The 18,939-nt window shown below is 41.9% G+C and overlaps 2 protein-coding genes across 2 annotated transcripts in view; one reads left to right on the forward strand and one right to left on the reverse strand.

Moving 5' to 3' along the window:
• LOC311235910 (zinc finger CCHC domain-containing protein 24-like) overlaps positions 1 to 6,003 on the forward strand; it is a 30,815-nt gene extending 24,812 nt beyond the window's left edge. Inside the window, exons 3-4 of the mRNA XM_084323436.1 lie at positions 3,612 to 3,776; positions 5,866 to 6,003. Coding sequence (XP_084179562.1) covers positions 3,612 to 3,776; positions 5,866 to 5,979 — 279 coding nt within the window. The 3' untranslated portion in view covers positions 5,980 to 6,003. The remainder of the gene's footprint in view (positions 1 to 3,611; positions 3,777 to 5,865) is intronic.
• A 5,917-nt stretch (positions 6,004 to 11,920) lies between these two features.
• ppifb (peptidylprolyl isomerase Fb) lies at positions 11,921 to 17,472 on the reverse strand. The gene is made up of 6 exons (XM_084322617.1): positions 17,224 to 17,472; positions 16,682 to 16,712; positions 16,354 to 16,442; positions 14,750 to 14,846; positions 12,614 to 12,689; positions 11,921 to 12,503 (listed from the first exon to the last, which is right to left on the reverse strand). Exons 1-6 carry the CDS (start codon positions 17,374 to 17,376, stop codon positions 12,368 to 12,370), a joined length of 582 nt encoding a protein of 193 aa, XP_084178743.1. The 5' UTR covers positions 17,377 to 17,472; the 3' UTR covers positions 11,921 to 12,367.
• Between the last annotated feature and the right edge of the window lie 1,467 nt (positions 17,473 to 18,939).

An 18,939-nucleotide genomic window follows, 5' to 3' on the forward strand; every position in this document is an offset into this window, starting at 1 on the left:
GGGGGAAACACAATCCTTTTATTTTACCCTCAATACGGCCAGTTAAAACAGGAAAACCTGTTAATATGTGAACACACTGTTCATTGTCATCACAGGCTGAGAAAAGAACATTCTTTTACTCACTTGTCACCAAGCATAGCTTCATAGGTTAGTTACCTTAGTTGTGAGTACACGGTACATATAAACACCATGATGTTTCTCACACAACAACCAGATCATTTTCACATCTGTAACAACAACCCGATTTGCACGGAGAAGCTAACTGCCAGTGACAAAAACAGTACACACATAACTCGCGTCGTATCCTAAATGCATTGCAGCAACACACGTTTGGGAAAACATCGTTATCCACAAAACATTTAGAAAAGTAAAACCAGAAGACGTGTTATAAGGTCTGGTCAAACCTTGTCCTACCCGGAACGTAGATCAGCGAAGTGCAGTCACAGACACCGTAGGAACACAGCCGCTCCTGTGTTGTTCGAACTGGGCAGCGTCGCCGCTCCAACCCGCACTACAGTCCTCTTTGTTGACGCAACCTTGCCGTCCTGGCTCAGGGCAGGGTCGACAAAACATCCCCTGTCAAGGATGACGTCGTAGTCAAGAGTGTAAAACATGTTACAATCAAAGCACGTTCAACAGAGTAGCATTAAGCTAACGGCCGCTCCAACCGTTCGGGCGCTACTGCCCCTGCTCGCGAGACGCCGAGCTAACGGCGCACGCGACCAGAAGCGAGCTCGCCTTGGCCTATAGCAGCAAGCTAACGTTACCTAGTGATCACGACATGCTAGCGCCGCAGCTAACAGCTGACTGGCTAACAGTAGGCCCAACCTAAGTAGGCCATGCAGCGATCCCAGCAGGCTAACGCAGCAGCTAACAGCTGACTGACTAACCGTAAGCTAAGCAGCTATCACCTGAACATGTATACAATGACATAACACTCACCCAGACAGGCCGCCGTTCTGAACCTCTCCTCACTTTTTAAGAGAAAAGAGAAACAAGATGTCAACACTGCTTTACAACGGTGATTTTACCAACACCCGACGAAATCAGCACAATACCAAACTGGCCTGTGTAGCTGACTTGAACATGGATCTGCCGCTATCGCACATCCATGCACATATCTCCTCGTGAAGGAACACTCTCATTTGGATATGAAAGAAGGGGCTTAACACGGGACAGAGAGAAATCCACTCGTCCAGAACACACAGGGATCACCAGTGTTAATGGTCGCGGCCCACTAGTTAAACTACAATGGTCTTCAGACCAAGGTCTTCTGTCGCCTAGGTGGCTGAACAAAGGACCCTAGCCTGGGGCCGGTTTCCATAAACATTGTCAAGTAGCCCCCATAGCACTAACAGACAAGTGAAGCCCGCCAGCAACAGTACTCACCCAACCTGAAACCCACCGCTTCTCACAACAGCGGCGCGTCTGACAGTTCAGCTGTGGCCTGACAGGTTTCACCCCAACAAACACAGCAAGGAACTGCAGTTGAGAAGCATGCAGCGGCGTGCTCCCAATACGAAAACCGGTGGAGGGTTTTTAGAATGATCATCATCTTCCAGACACTCCAGTACGAAGACAATATCGCCGTATTTTCTCGAAAATAGTGAGAGAGAAAATAAAGATATGATGTCAACGTATCTCCTTCCTTGTAAACAATATTTTTCTCCACGTCAACTAACAACACGTCAAGTGGGGTACTACCGAGGCACTTCCTTGTGGTGAAAGCGAGAAGGAGGAGAGCAGGTGACCACACACCTGCTTATGAAGGTAAGCTGATGAGGGGTGTGGTCAGACTAATACTGGTATTAAAGGTACATTTGTGGAATTTATTCAGTGCGCGTGCACGTACGCGAGGGAGTGCAGTGTGATGCCAAGCAGAGCCCCTAACAGAACAGAACTGTACATTGGAGGGGGTTGGGTGGGTGGGGGAATTTTGACATAATACCGGGGCCAGTTTCTAATTGCAGCCACCCGTAGGTGCTCTTTGAGAGCGGTTTTGAAGGAGGGTAGGGATTCACATTCCTTTACGGCTGTGGGTAGGGCGTTCCACATTATTGTGGCATAATTGTAATTGACTAAATCGAACTAAAGCGGCTGTAATAATATCTGATCATGAAGTACGAGGCGTCTGTTGGTCTGTACTGCGCAGAAGTCGACATGAAAAGTTGCGCGACTCGCCTGGTATGAAGTTGACATTGGACCCGGCTCACAAGACTCCATGTGATTGAAATGCTGGGGGATCACAGGGATTCTTCTCGGACCAGGATACAGGGTCACCTGCCAATCGTGGTTAGGAACGTGTAGCTTAGGGGGAAAGGACTGTCAGATACATGCTGTCATGGACTCCTCCTACAGTGCCTCAGAGTGGTGAAACAGTGCAAGTACAGGCCTTGAATCATCCAACACATCACTCAACATTGCAGCATTTAAACAAGTTGGCTGTTACAGGATTATAATACGTTGAGCTTCTTTCTGGATATACTGTAGCTCAAGGAATAATCTTAATAATGGGTTTTCATTCAGTCACATTTTGAAATGTACACATGTTCTCACCGTGATGTCAAACCAACGCGTGATAGAGCCTATACGTTAGATGTTCTGATGGAAAACCCCTGGATCCTGTTGGCACGTTGCCCCAGCGATAACTCAACCTAGTTTTGAGTCAGGGTGGCTTTAATTCAAACCAGTCTTGTGCAGATTATTTCTTTATGATGGGTTTAGGATTTTGTCATGTTATACAAGTGAGGAGTTCATCTGGGTTTGATTTCCTCCCCCTCGAGTTCTCTTCGCCCTGATTGGTGGGCCTGGGCCAGCTGGGAGGGATGACTGAGAGCCTGAGGTATTTGTCCTGTAGTGGAGCAGCCTTTCCCATTGGTCAGTCTATAGGTCTGGGTCTCCTTTATGGTCCTCTGGGAACACAGCTGGAAAGAGGGAGCGCACTTCTAATGGGAACTTTCTCCCTGGAAAAAAAACGTATTTTTTTCTTTCTTACAAATACATTTGATTTACAATTGTTATGCTATTCAAACTTCATTGCCTAAGCTATTAACATTTTCTGTATCGTTAAGGAGGAATGTGCATGGTTGGTACAGTTGGAATTGCTCAACAGTCTATATAATATTTTTTTATAGCACTTATAGTATAGATAAGGCCGTCCCCCCAAAACAAACCTGTGAGAACGGGATCAAAAAAGCATAGTGATTAATTTCCCCAACGCAGAATATTCTAAGCAAGATCTTCAAACTAAAATGTTCTGTTTTCCACCGTGTAATGACAGGACCCATAAATCAACATTCCAGTCCCCGTTTCTAAACGGCTTCACAAACACACTCCCCTCTTGACCACCAGCAAGGCTGCCATCAATTCCCCTTATAATCACGCAGCACTTTGAATTGGCCGCGGGCCAAAGTAACCAAATATGTCAGTCCCGTCCAGGAAAAAAGGTGATGAGAAGCAAAAGCCAAAAATGTATTCAAAGCCCTCGAGTTTTACACGTCGAGAATTGCCTCATATATCACGGCTGAATGATAGGCCAAGTTTGCAGCGGGCATGAAACGGGACGGAATTAAGGTGTGTGGTCAAAAGTCTTAACGATTGCTGTTTTACAGGCTCGGCCCAAAGGTGAAGGTCTGACCCCGTACCAGGGGAAGAAGAGGTGTTTCGGTGAATACAAGTGTCCCAAGTGCAAGCGGAAATGGATGAGTGGGAACTCTTGGGCCAACATGGGACAAGAGTGTATAAAGTGCCACATCAATGTTTACCCTCACAAGCAGGTAAATGACTTGTCAGTGTTCATCCTATATGCCCCGCCTGCTTTCGCTTTCTACTTCCAGAATAGATTAACTTTGTGGCAAAGATTACTAGAGACCTTTTGCGTGTATGAATATTCCCAAACCAAATAAATAATGCATCTACTGTGTATTCACAAAAAAACACTTTAAAACTCATTCTTCTTGTAGCAATGATAAGTGTAAAAGGCAAATGAACGGATCCAGGTGTTTTTTGATTTACTGACCTCTAAGGATAATATATCCCATTTTAGATAGCACCACAGAAGCTCGTAGAAAGTGGAAAGACAAACGCAGCATGCAGCCGTCGTCCTTCGTGTGTCTAGAAACACAAGGTGGATATCAGCCTGAACCGCTGGTAATAGGCCTACTGTGGATATTCCTTGTTAAACTCACTATATTTCATTTTCCACTCTGCACGCAAACAACATATGCGGAGGAATTCTGACAGGAAAGGTGAGTTCAGCAAAAGTGAGACATCATGTGAAATGGGAGATCTTAAAGGCACAACGAGTAACATTAGCACAACATTCGGCACGGGCACGCGCACCTGGCTCGCGAAATTCAGATAAAACCATCAAACTAGGCGTTGCCGATCAAATAAGAATTCATCAATTGCGTGTCCTATTTCTCACCTAAAATGTTGTCAGAAACATATTTTAGTGAACCATTTAGCTGGAAAAAGAGGATGTTTACGAGCACACACAAGTCATGGACCACCCATATGCGGAAGTCCAAATGCATTAGTTACACACCCACTGCCCAAAGGTTGACGCCCAGAAACGTCCCACGAACAAACACAGCAAAATAAGAAGATACAGGCAGAGGGAAGAGTTACAGACACCGCCACACACTTCTAGTGGGTCATACTGTAAGTGATGATAGAGAGAGATTATTTTCTTTTTGTATGAATATACATTGTCTTTTCTTTCTAGTCATTGTTTTTCTTTGTTAAGTGTGAATGAGAAACATATGCACTGGAAAAGAAAGTTTATGTTGGAAAAGTGCAGACCTTTATGTCCTTGACTACAACGCTCCACTGGTCTTAAGAACCTAATCATATCATAAAAACGGGGTGTGGTTTGCTTTATTCAAAATATCTTTGACTGATCAAGTGAAAATAAACATTAGTGATGACAACACGACTCCATATTTTAATAGGGAACACACTGAGGAATTCAGACATGTGTCATACGTTGGGTTAGTGTGTTGGAAAAGAGGGTGATAAAGGTCACAGAAATTGAAAAAAAACAATCTGTCCCACTTTGGCTGAATTCACCCAATATATTGCTTCATAACACATGAAATTAAACAGACTTATGTTTTGCAACTGCATCTTGGCATCTCGCCTCGTAGTTTGACTTTTGTGGCCTGACCACAAGGGCTGTTCTGTGTATTCTCTGTGACCCATAGTAACTTAGTTTATTATGGAAATTAAATATATGGGGGGAAAACAGCAATAGCAAGACCTCATGGCTGTCGGACAAAACCATGTGGGTCAAGAAGATGGTTTCTGTCGTGGGTAACTCACCGAAACCCCATTTGTTTTCATCAATACCTAAGCATGCATTCAAATATTATGTCTTAAATGCGGATTAACCACATGTAGCTCTCTAGTAGTAGCATACAAAAATACCAAGAAAAAAAGTCCCACGGCAATCTTCAAACACAAACGTTAAAATGCCTTCATCGCTTGGCTTGTCCAAAAGAACATATTGAAAGATGTAGGGTGGTGTGCTACTCCCTGGTGTTCAGAGCATTGCTGGAGTTATTGTTCTTTTTACGTATCCATGAAAAATAAAAGGCATTTCTGTACACGAAGAAGGCCTCTGAACGTTGTCTCACTCTTTACCAGCGATAACTCCAAACCAGAGAGCACCTTAAACAAGGTCCTGTAGACATAAAGCAGCTTTCCCTCCCTTTTTAACCATTTGGGGGGGGGGGGGGGGGGGGGGGGGGGACTCTTGCATTGGAATCTTTTTATCTTAAACTTCTCCAGGAGTTTTCTTGCCTTCATGTTTTCTGTGTGTAGTGTGTATGATAATGTAGACTAATAATGTGTGTCCTTGTTTAGAGACCTCTAGAGAAACCTGATGGGCTGGACGTGTCTGACCAGAGCAAAGAACACCCGCAGCACCTGTGTGAAAAATGCAAAGTCCTCGGCTATTACTGCCGCCGTGTGCAATAACAGCGGTTTACCTGCCTTACGCTCAGATACTCATCTAAAACGTTTTTTTTTTATTATCAACAAGTGATGCAGTAGCTACGATATATAGCCTATTTTAGACACTAAAACCTGATCATAAACTTTATTGTATTGTAATGCATTTAACTGTTTGTTTATTCTCATAAGGTGTGTTTTTGTGACTCAGTGTAAGATCTCCATGCTGGTGGAGATTTCATACTGTACCTCTCAGTGGAGTCTAGTAGTTTGTGTTTGCAATCTTCTTTTCTTTAATTTTTTTTTTTATCTCCACCAGGCGGAGGTGGTGTGTGTCCGTCTGCCTGTGTGCGATTCTATCTGTCCACAGCTAATCTCGCAAACTACAGGGCCGATTTGGATTAAATGTAGCACATAGGCTGACAACAGGCCAATTACCTGAATTCTGAAATATTCTTCAGATGGGTCAACGACTTCTTTTTAAATAACTTTCACTGTCCATTAAAATACATATATTCAGTATGAAGTTACACCTATTGAACATGCTATTAGCATTAGAATGCTTACGCTAGAGCCAGGGGTTCCCAAAGTTTTCACCACTGCGCTAGACAGTAGGAACGAGTATGCCTGTGCCTCTTTGCTTGTCACTCACTTCTTGTTTCCTGTTCATGCATTAGCATTAACATGCGAATGCTAACAAACACACTGTCCGACAACCACACTCACTGCTCTCCAATTATAGTTATTAGCATTAGCATGCTAACGCTAGACGGTAAGAATGATCCTGCCCGTGTCTCTTGGTCTGTCACTCACTTCCTGTTTACACATTAGCATGCTAATGCTAATAAACACATAGACTGACAAACACACTGACTGCTTTCTAATTATAGTTATTAGCATGCTAATGTTAGACGGTAAAAACAATTCTGCCCGTCTGCCTCTTCATCTGTAACTCACCTTCTCTTTCCTGTTTACCCTAGCTTTGCTTCATGCTTGGAACCTAAGTGCCACCTAGTGGCTAAGACCTCCGGTCTGGGTTTTTCAAAATAATTTTTCATTGGTCTATATGCTGCCGCCTAGTGGAGATTTGCACTCTACTGAGTGCACTTTTCTAGTTTTTTTCCAGTTCAATCCTTACAATTATGTGAATATGAATAAAGATTATTATTTTTTGTCTTAACATCATTGGACAGTGGATTGATGGACTTATCAACTGTGAATTAAGAAATCTATCACCATCTTTTCTCATGTGCAACATGTTTGAACAAAGTTCTACTTAGGTTTCTTCTGCATGTAATGAGTCAATTTTGAGACAAGAGATATTCTTTTACATTTGTATGTATATTACAGGAATAACTTTATGGAAAGTAGGATTTGTGTACCATGATATTCTCTGTATAAAATATGCAACAAATCTGTACTAAGAGGGAAATATTAAATGTGTATCTGTATTATTATCAGTGTTATAGAATGGTACATCATTTTTGAATATATTTGAAAAGCCATTACCGTTTTGTTGATTATATTACTATGTGAAGGAATATATTACTAACAATTATTATTTGTTTACTATGTGCCTAATATTCTTTATTTGTGAAAACATATTTCTGGAGTTGTTACTATTCCAAAGTTTTAAGAAACTGTATTAACAAACAACACTGTTGTAGCACCATTTTAATTAGATAGAAATTATTTCTGTGTAAATTACAGTCCAGCTAAATCTAGACACCCCGTTTTAGAAAGCACTCATCAAAGTGCTTCTGAACATGACTATTGTACCACAATGTCTATCTGGTAACATTACGCCAACAAAATAAAGAGAGACAAACTAGTATAAGACTTTTACAAGCAATTAAAGAGAATGGTTTCATGTGCAAGCCTTTTGTTTGGAAACTTACTTTTTAAAGTTTTCACAGGGTTCTGCTCCGTCAGTGAAACTGAAAGTATGCTAAGGCCCTGTCCACACGAGAGTTTGGATTTAATATGACCGAAGTTTGAAAAAATAAAACTCCGTCCACACGGTGAACACAGGTGGACAACCGTGTATAACTGCGTACTCACAGGCAGAGCTGGAACCCAGCAACCGATACATTCAGTACAATGTAATACAATGCCAAAGCAGTAGGCGGCGATGTTGTTCAGACATGAAGGCCATTTCAACCAATCAGAAAAGACTGAACGCTCACTAAACTTCCCGTTGGGTCGCGATCTGCCATTAATTTACTGAAGAAGAAGAAGAAGAAGAAGTAAACTTCCCGTTTAGAAGCACAGCTGGACCCTATTGATCATTTTGCCAACGGAACATATATTTTCAGCAAAGAAAGAAACTGCAATAAACAAACGGATACATTCACTGTGTTCTGCCTCTCATTTTGTTGATGAAACAAAACCATCAGCAACACAATTTACCACCAAGAGCGGATAGTTTAGTCTCACAAAAAAGATCTCCGGTGTTGTTAGCTACACATGCTAATGTCAATGGCATTCTCTATGTATAGTATATAGCTTAAATGCTAACGTAATAATGTAACGTTAACGCTAGTATAATGAATGGATGCAAACGTTATTTAACACATTGCAGAATGGGTACAATACAATACGGCTCAATACAAACAATTGTTATGGGGATGCAGTCTGGACTGGGTTCCTTATAACAATAACTTGACAACACATGAGTTTAGTTTAGCTGCAGCTACATGTTTACTCTGAGCGTCAACAGACATCAGTCGATCACAACACTCTTCAACACAGACGATACGTTTTGAACAAAAGTTTGTTACAATCATTTTCATATAACGCTACTTGGGACAGCTCTGCTGTAAACACTGGTGTAGTTGGCTCTGCTCTAATCTCTCTACCCCGCGGTCTGCCGTGAACATGGGGAATAATTGCGACAGCTCTGCTGTAAACACTGGGAATAACCTCGGTTGCTATGCCCACACGCAACTGCAAAACCGCACAACTCCACCCTGGCCACCGGTTTCAAAAGACCGCGGTTGCAGTGTAGCAAATCCCCGGTTGTGTGTGGCCGAACAGGGCAACTGCGCACATACAATCACGGTTACATTAAACCCAGCGTTCGTGTGGACGGGGCCTAAGAAAAGGGACATTTTAAAGGTAATGCCCACGGCTTCCAAATCCTGCTGTTTGTGGTGTGAAACAGCATTTTATGTGCCTTTGTTTTGAATAACCTATGAGGGCTATTTGTATTAAACTGTATTGTAACAACTTGTTTGGTTTTAATGTATTCCATTGTGTTCAGGGGATCTTGAGGGGCCTTTAACAAATATGGTTATGGATTTTGGTTGATGGAGCTCCTTAAAAATGAACACGTCAACATTATGGGAAATTAGCTTACCGTCTTCTCCAGAGTCAGATGAGAAGATGGATACCATTCAATAGTAAGCTATCCAGCTGCTGGTTAGCCTAGCTCGATCTTCTTGACTGACTCTGGAAAAGATGGTAAGCACATCTCCCATAATGTTGCCGTGTTCCTTTAACATTTTAAATGTAAACTAATAATAATAATAATAAATTGTATTTGTAGTGCACTTTTCGTTCACTAGGATCCCAAAGTGCTACAGGGTTAAATGGTCCCCCATGGTGCAGAGTCTGGTACTGGGGACCCGAAGGAGCAGGCTACCTGCAGATCTGAGGGTACGGGTGGAGGATTGTGGAGTGATGAGTGCATGTCCGTTTATGCAGTTATGGGTGAGGAGCAGGATTTTGTTGTTGATCCGGGATGAGACGGAGAGCCAATGTAGTGAGTGGAGGATGGGGGTTATGTGCTCATGTTTACACTCTCATCAGGATCCTGATGAAACTGATCGATGGGTTGAGCTACTTCTATTGTACCCCTGCTTTTCAGCATAATGACATGAAATTTGTTTAAACAACAAACAACTACCAAACATGTCAAAATAGTTTATACAGTATGGTACAGAATGTAGAGCAGCATGTTAATATGTAATCCAAGCATAAACAAATGGGTTGCAACACTTGCTAAAAGTAGGGATGGAAACAAGGTATGCATTCTGATTGAGCTCAGACTAACACTAGACAACATGTGAATATGATTTTCTTTTACTTGTATTTGCACTAGTTTGTAAAAGGTTTGTTAATGTTGGTAATGTTTGGTCATGCAAAGAGGACAACTAATAATAAGCAGTAATCCCATATGGAAAAGGATTGTAAGAAACATAGTTCTTGCCTTCAGAAAGTTTTATAGCCTAAATAATATTGTTTCTGCATTGTTTCATATCATTAATACTATTATAATGTAATACTATAGCATACATTGTATGTTATGGTAAATGTGGAAAATGGACTGCATTTATATAGCACCTTTATCCTAAGCACTTAACAACTCACATTCGCCTCACATTCATACACCGACGGCGGAGGAGCAGTTGGGGGGAGGGGGGTTAAGGGTCTTGCTCAAGGACACTGACACGCTGCCGGGAAGAGCTAGAATCAAACCAGGAACCTTTTGATTACCAAAAAACTGCTCTACCTCCAGAGCCTCACTGTTTACACATTTTACTCACTGTACTTAGATTGTACCTAGGTTGTACTTTAGATTGTATATATATGTATATTCCTCTTTACTTACTTTTTTTTTTTTTTACTGTATGAAGCACCCAGGGGCTAATACAGAACCAAGCATTTCCCCGTAAAGTACGTGTATTTTATTGTGACAATTAATAAACAAACTTGAAACTTGAGCCACTAATGAACATTTACCATCAGGTTGCTAAATGTGAGGAGAAAGGAGCCATGCAAGAATCCTTTTAAAAGGAACACGCCAACATTTTGGGAAATTTGCTTATCGTCTTCTCCAGAGACAGACAAGAAGATAAGATACCGGTTTCCTCTCTGTGCGTTGAGTAGAAAGCATGTTCAAAAAACTTGTTCCCAGGTGAAAAGGAACCCAACCTGAGCATGACATAAGAGCAAAATGCCCGCCATGTGAATATGGTCAATGGCCTAGTGGCATTTTTATCCCCAACCCATAAAGGGTAAGTTCCAAATTTTGGAAACCTAAGCCCCGTTTTCCAACTTGCCAATGATCGGTAGAGTCCTTTTTCAGCACAACCCACGGCGTTCTTCATCCTGGATACCTGCAGCTCCTGCTTGTTAGCCACATAATGAATGTCAAGTCAATGGGGCACCACACTCCAGTCTGTACAAGCCCTGAAATAAACGCTATAATCTGGCTGCACGTTAGCCTAGCTTAGCACAATGAATGGAAGCGGACATGGCCGGTTAGCGTGTCCTTCTAACCTCTGGCATGTGCGCATGGCGAGTATGGATAGTTTCTGATGAATAATTCAATTGAGATTAGGATATATCAACTACCAAAATGTTTGCTGCATTACAGGAAGTGGTATTTTAGGGGGTTAGGTGTCACAGCCTTACAGTGAGGTTGGGGTTAAATTGATAAACAACCGTATGTAAAAAGATGTGTAGGATTTAAATCGGATTAGAATATAAACCAGTAAGTGCTAGAGCCTCGACAGATTGGCCTCAGAAATCATACATTTACCAATTTGACAGGGAATTGTACATATATCACAGCAAATGTGCAAAATCTCCGCTTCCCCACATTTACCGTAACATAATACATGTTTTTCCATATGGGATATCTGATCATACTGTACTTCTGTGGCAGAAAACCTGCCAAAATAAATAGTGTTTCTTAAAACTTGAATAACATCGTTGGTCAAAACAAAACTGCCAAGCAAAATAGGAGAGAAGCATGAGACAAGTTCAAGTTCATATTTCACAGCGTGGGGAAAACGAAAACAATCTCTCAATAAAATGGGATGTATTTGTCTGGCGTTTTCGGTGTTTTAGTGTAATAGCTTCTTCTATTTAGAGAGTGCACTATTCCATTTCAAAGTGATCCTGCCAAATGGCACAGAAAATATGGCAACAAAGTATTCTTGTGTAAACTTGTAAACGTTAGAAAAGGACTTTATTTTATATGATCACTTTCTCCCCTTTTCAAACCCGTTGCACAGATCAGCAAATACATCTCTTAAAAAAAAAAAAAGCATCAAACAGTGTTTACATTTCCTTTTTCATTGAATAACCATTTTTTGTTGCATTGTATAACTTTAATTCACATTGAAAAATCACATTAATTCACATTGAAGAACATGCCACATGAACAACACTGTTCATTATTAGGCATCGTCGCACAGTCTGAAAAGTTCCACCGTTTTCTATACCATAAACAGCACGGACACCGTATTCCAGCTAGATTAAAAACTATCGCCAGCCATCAGAGGTAGCACTAGGTTAACCTTCTGTAGTGTGGTAGTGAAAGGGTTAATCTTGGGACTATTTCACATTGAAATTACAGGAGGGGTCGGGACCCTGAGAGCCAAGCGTCCACTATCTGCTCAGGAGCCTACTTGAGTTCTCCACAGTCTGCGACGGTGATCCTCTTGGAGGTGCGCCCATCCCGCGAGCCGAACGCCTCCACTTTCTTGATCACGTCCATGCCCTCCTTGATGATGCCAAAGACAACATGCTTGCCATCCAGCCTTAACGGTGAAAAAAAAAAAAAGTTTATTATCACTGCCACAGACTGTGAAACATTATTTTTTCTAGGGAAGGACCTCAGCCATGGTTCCCCTGTTTTTACACCACGTACCATTCTGTTTTGACGGTGCAGATGAAGAATTGAGATCCGTTGGTGTTGGGTCCGGCGTTGGCCATCGACAGGATACCTAGAATTCAGTGATGCAAGATAGTGGTTGGTTTAGAGCAAAGTTTGCATCGAAGAACCGATTTTAAAAAAACGTCATCGACGGAGAGCTATAAATCCATCAAACAAAAGAAATGGCATGGCGTGATTACACAAAGCAGCAAATTGGTGAATTCAAACCTCATGGCCAATTTAAGCAGAAATAGGTCATCAACTCAAAAACACATTGAGTTCATTATGCATTTACAGGAGAATAACCAGCATAACGCTGACACCTGGTGGTCAATAGGGAGTATGACTATAATATAAAGACTAGCCCAGTGGTTCCCTTTTTTGGTCCCTCCAAATTGCTTAGGCCACGGACCTCCATTTGATAATTTTTCTTCAGGGATCCCAATCTGTGAAGATTATTGTTGATAAATCCAGATTTCCATAACAGTGAGGAGAAAGTGAAACCCACTTATATGATCAGAATAGTCTAATATTCTCTCATTGGGTTCACTTGTAGTGAATGGAATAGTTAAATTAAACCCCCTGGAACACTCTTAAAAAGGTGAACATCACCCATTTTGAGAATTCACATGTAATTCCACCACAGTGCCCGTGGGCATTTCAGTCAATATTTGTGAGTGTGCACCACTCTCTCCTAAAATCACTCTTGCCATAAAATGTAAAGGCTCACACCCAGACAAGGTTCATATTCTAGTATTGGCAATAGGTCTGAACCAGGATTTTGATTAAGATTCGATTCAATCTATCGTCATTGTAGAGTTCAAAGGAATGAAGTTGGCATCTAACCAGAGGGCAAAGTAAGTAAACTGCATTGCAGTATAACATGTCAATATGTGGAGGAGTATATATATGACAAAGCCACGGAGTAAATACTATGCTACTTTATGTACAGTATTATTATATACAGACTAGTGGTATGCGTACAAATACACTATGGTAATAAACCAGTGGTATATATATATATAATGTGAGATGGTATGGAGAATTGAGAAACCTCATTCGTGAGAGCTCACACAAACATGTTCTGGGATCACAAAGTCAGTGTCCTGTTCACCGTCTAATGCAGCAGCCCTGGATCTGACATTTGGTGAGATGTCACAAATTCAGGGGTTCTCCCTCTTGGTTTACAGGAGAGCGAGAGAGTAGTGCATGTTCACAAACACCGACTGAACCGTCCCGGGGCACACAACATGCACATTCTTAAGACGGGTGTTGAGTCACTGATGCTGCCCGCAGCACTGCAATTAAATGAATCCACCTGGAACTGGTTTAACCATATTGACACGGCAGGGTATTTTGCTCTTGTGTCGTGCTCAGGTTGGGTTCCTTTCCACCCGGTTCCCAGGTGGAAAAGAACCCAACCCGAGCATGACATAAGAGTCAGACAAGAAGATGGATACCAATGTCCTCTGTGCGTTCAGTAGAAAGCATGTTCACAAACATGTTCCCAGGTGAAAAGGAACCCAACCTGAGCATGACATAAGAGCAAAATGCCAGCCATGTGAATATGGTCAATGGCCTAGTGGCATTTTTATCCCCAACCCATAAAGGGTAAGTTCCAAATTTTGGAAACCTAAGCCCCGTTTCCAACTTGCCAATGATCGGTAGAGTCCTTTCTCAGCACAACCCACGGCGTTCTTCATCCTGGATACCTGCAGCTCCTGCTGGTTAGCCACATAATGAACGCCAAGTCAATGGGGCACCGCACTCCAGTCTGTACAAGCCCTGAAATAAACGCATTAATAACCCACTTTGGGTGCACAATGCAGAGTAGGTTTTGGTAATTATTTCCGGGCTTGTACAGACTGGAGTGTGGCTGCATCGACTTTGCATTAGTTTTGTGGCTAAACTAGCAGGAGCCACATGTATCCAGTATGGAGAAACAGCATGGACTGTGCCGAGAAAGGACTCTTATCAAATCGGCAATATCATTGGCAAGTAGGAAATGGGGCTAGGGTTCCAAAGTTTTGAACTTACCCTTTAACCGTGAATGCAAGTTAAATGTGTGTGTGTTTGATTATAGGTCAGTCATGAGGAATAGCCTGCTGTATATCTAATGGTCAGATTTACCAGGTCCAGTGTGTCGCAGCTTGAAGTTCTCGTCAGGAAACTTCAAACCATATATGGACTTCCCTCCTGTTCCATTGTGGTTTGTGAAGTCTCCACCCTGAAGAAAACACCACATCACTGTCATCACGCCGACCATAATAGATGCGACATAACACGCACAGAAACACTTGACATTACTCAGCGTCAGGGTGGGAATTTACCACCAGCCGCCACCACCCAAATAGTGAACAATGTAGGATGGTGGTGGCTGGTTAAGTTTGTCAATTTAAGAAGGTCACTTTTATTCGAATGCCTGTTTTGGCTGGATGGGTCAAATCTTTTGGATTCACTGGTCACATTAAAGAAAAACAACGTTTCTTACGAGTGCCTCCCCCAGCAGACAGTCACTCGTCTTTGACTTTAAAAAGGAACACGCCAACGTTATGGGAAATGCGCTTAAGTCAGACAAGAAGATAGATACCAATTTTCTCTCTGTGCATTCAGTAGAAAGCTATCTGGCTGCAAGCTAGCCTAGCTTAGCACAAATGAATGGAAGCGGACACGGATCACTAGCCTAGTTGTTGGCCAAGAACACCACTCCCAGAGTTTAAAGCTAGGCTAGTGGTCAGTATCTGCTTCCATTCATTTGTGCTACGCTAGTCTAGCTTGCAGCCGGATAGCCCCTTTCGTGACTGTGATGCACCGAGTCTGCCATGGGAGGTGGCTAGCTTCTAGGGCGGATTTAGGATTATAGGAGATCCGGGGCTTAGCCCAGATAGGTGCCCCCCCCCCCCCCCCCCTTTTTTTTTTTTTTGCAGGCAGATTTTTTTTTGAATTTAATTAACCTGTATGTGCAATTTCCTGCAATATAGAGCCTTCAATCTTGACCAATAAAGCTGCTCTTTTCACTATAAAACTCAGTTAACCATAACGTAGTTATGGTTAGATTTATATATTGGGGGGGGATATATCATATTTTTCATATGATCAAAAAGTGGTGGAGCAAGAGCATACCTTTGCTCCCCCAAGTTCAATAGTGGGAGAGCAGAGATGCTCCGAATGCTCTTATGGCCAGGCATCCATGATTCACTGATACAAAGTAAAATAGTGCAGTGCAATAAAATAGTTAGTAAAATAGAATAAAATAATGCAATAGTGCATTGCAATAAAATAGTTATCATCGTATTTTTTCGGGAGGCCGGTAAGGAGTGCATTACAGTAACAGTAGTCGAGTTGGCTTGAGATAAAGGCATGGATCTGGTTTTCAGCGTCCTTTTGATTTATAAATGGCCGTACTTTAGCTATGTTTCTAAGGTGGAAGAATTACGTTTTTGTCAACTTGTTGATTGTGATTTAAAGCTTAGGTCTGAGTCTACCATGACACCAAGACTTAACTCACTCAAATACAGTTAGCAGCTGGATAGACCACAGATGGAAATTAGCTTCTGCTAAATCTGGTGCAAACATATTTTCATGTAACAATGATGAATTGTCAAAAAAAAACATTTTTTTTATTTTATTTTTTTAATAGATTCGGGGCTTTTCAGAAAACATTCGGGGCTTGAGCCCAAGTAGCCACCCCCTAGCCCCGCCCCACCCTGCTGACAATATGAGTGTCCCGTTACCTGGCACATGAACTGAGGAATCACTCTGTGGAACGTTGATCCCTTGTAGCCAAACCCTTGCTCCCCTGTGCATAGTGCTCTGAAGTTTTCTAAAAGAAAACACATCACGTTTCAGATACTCTAATGTCATGTGTAGGCTACTCCTCAAAAGTGCATTTGTGTTACAAATTCGACTGAATAATAAAATATAATAAAGAATGATAAATATCATTAGGGCCTCGTTTAATTATAAATAATAATAATAATAATAATAATAATAATAATAATAATAATAATAATAATAATAATAATAATAATAATAGTTGAAATTTAACCCTGCATGCCTTACCTGCTGTTTTTGGCACAATATCAGCATTCAGCTGCAAACGAGAATGAATTAACGTTAGTACATTTAATGTCCTCCACTAGACGTCACGTTGGTTAGTACATTGCAATAATGTATAAGAGAGTGACCATTCTACCTACAATAAAGACAGAAAGTTCTACCACTCTGAACTAATCATATATCATAATGTTCGCTGGGACAAAATCTGATTAAAATGGGGTCGACGATCGATTTGGGTCGTCCTTGACTGCTTGACATGAAAAAAGTGCGAGAACCCCTGCGTTAACTAGCAAGTATATCATGCCAAAGTACAGAATGATACCCAATTAATTAATAGATTGATTTAATGATCAGTGATTAGCTAAACTATTTTGATGTGCGTTGGACAGACATAATATGTCTGATGGGTTTCAAGTAAAGCATTATATTAATTAATGCAATGGCTAGCCCCTTACGTGAGGACTGCGATCTGCAAGCCCCTGGCTATGCAATGGCATACATAATGCACATACACTTGAAAGTCAAATCCATTTCCCTAAACTTACCTCGAAGGTTATTCTTCCGACCGGTTGATTATCTGCAGCGATGTCAAAGTAGACACTGGGGTTCTTGTTGGCCGCAGCAGGACCACTGGAGCACAATCGCGCGGCGGTAAACGCCAACGAACACAATTTGATCCTATTTGACAGAATAAGCATGTCTACAGAATGTGTAAGTAACTACACTTGCACAGAAATGAGCCGCAATAAAACACGCTTGCTTATTATGCTCAACTAGGAAGTCATTCACGTTCACCAAGGCTAATACATGTAGGCTAAGTGGAAATGCGGCCAAATTGTAAGTGCGCATGTGCCATACCCCAATGTTTTGACGCGTTAAGACGAGGGACATCTTCGGTGACATCTCCTCGATTTACTCTCCTTCACCCGGAAGTAATTGTTGCTCCAAGGTAGTCTCACGTGATCAGCCCCTTCTATATAATATAATTTATTATATCTATGAATGAATGAATGAATGAATGAATGAATGAATGAATGAATGAAAACTTTATTTAACAGATTGCAGAATGGGTACAATACAGTACGGCTCAATACATACAATTGTTAAGGGGATGCAGACCTGAGAAAGACGTTTGTCTTGTTTCCATCAGGGTCCCCCATTTTCAATTCATATAGACATATATGACATACATGACATACAGATAGTCAGTACTGCTACATCTATACATTTATGACATACCAGATTTGCAAATACAGTACTGTTTGTGATACAGAAGGAGTCAAGAAAAGGGAGTATATACATTTGACGTAGAAACTGTACATTGGAGGAGGTTGGGTGGGGGGGGTTGGGTACATTGGGATATTGACAACCATACTGGGTAATTTACATTGGAGGTGGTTGGGGGGGGGGGGGGGGGGGCGGGCGGGGGGCACACTGTATAAACAAGTAACACTGTACATTGAGGGGGGGGGGGGGGGGGAGGAGGCACTGTACAAACAAACACAATTGTACATTGAACTATTGACAAAACCATACTAGGTAAATGACTGTACATTGGAGGGGGTTGGGTTAGGATATTTACAGGGGCCAGTGTTGAATTGCAGTCTCCCGTAGGTGTCCCTTGAGAGAGGTTTTGAAAGTGGGTAGTGATCCACATTCCTTTACAGCTTTGGGTAGGGCGTTCCACATTGATGTGGCATAATTGCGAAACGTGTTTAGTCCCTTATTTGAGCCGAATCTGGGTTTAACATGATTTGTGGAGCTCCCTCTGGTGTTGTGATCGTGGTATTCACTGACCTTTGGGAAGTATTTTGACATGTACATGGGTACCTTGGTCGTGTAGTGTATCTTGTAGACCAGGCCCATTGCAAGTTGTTGTACTCTGTCGTCTACTCTAAGCCATCCTAGGTTGTCGAAGTGGGCAGGGGTGAGGTGGGTTCTAGGAGTAAGGTCAAGCAGTAGTCTGACCAGTTTGTTTTGAGATGTTTGTAATTTTGTTTTTAGCGCCTTTGAGGTGCTTTGGTACCATGAGGTGCAAGCATAGTCGTAGTACCCCTGAATGAGTGCTCCTGCCAGAGTCTTCAGGGTGTTCTTGTTTACCAGAGAGGAGATCCGGTACAAGAATCGAGTTCGTTGGTTGACTTTTTTTATTACATTGGATGCCATTTTGTCACAGGAGAGATTAGCCTCTAGGATGGAACCCAGGTAGGTAATTTCAATGATCAGCCCCCCACCGTCTGCCAAGGAGGGTAACATCCATA

The sequence above is a fragment of the Notolepis coatsorum genome (genome assembly GCF_963971535.1).
Source record: "Notolepis coatsorum genome assembly, chromosome: 10".
Classification (NCBI taxonomy): Eukaryota; Metazoa; Chordata; class Actinopteri; order Aulopiformes; family Paralepididae; genus Notolepis; species Notolepis coatsorum.

Excerpts from the sequence above, each read along its gene's own strand:
- ppifb (XM_084322617.1), bottom strand. The coding sequence starts at position 17,376 with ATGCTTATTCTGTCAAATAGGATCAAATTGTGTTCGTTGGCGTTTACC. Across the intron at positions 12,690-14,749 it reads GCTGCGACACACTGGACCTG|GTATCCTGTCGATGGCCAAC; the intron begins GTAAATCTGACC and ends ACTGAATTCTAG. Across the intron at positions 12,504-12,613 it reads TGCACCGTCAAAACAGAATG|GCTGGATGGCAAGCATGTTG; the intron begins GTACGTGGTGTA and ends TTCACCGTTAAG.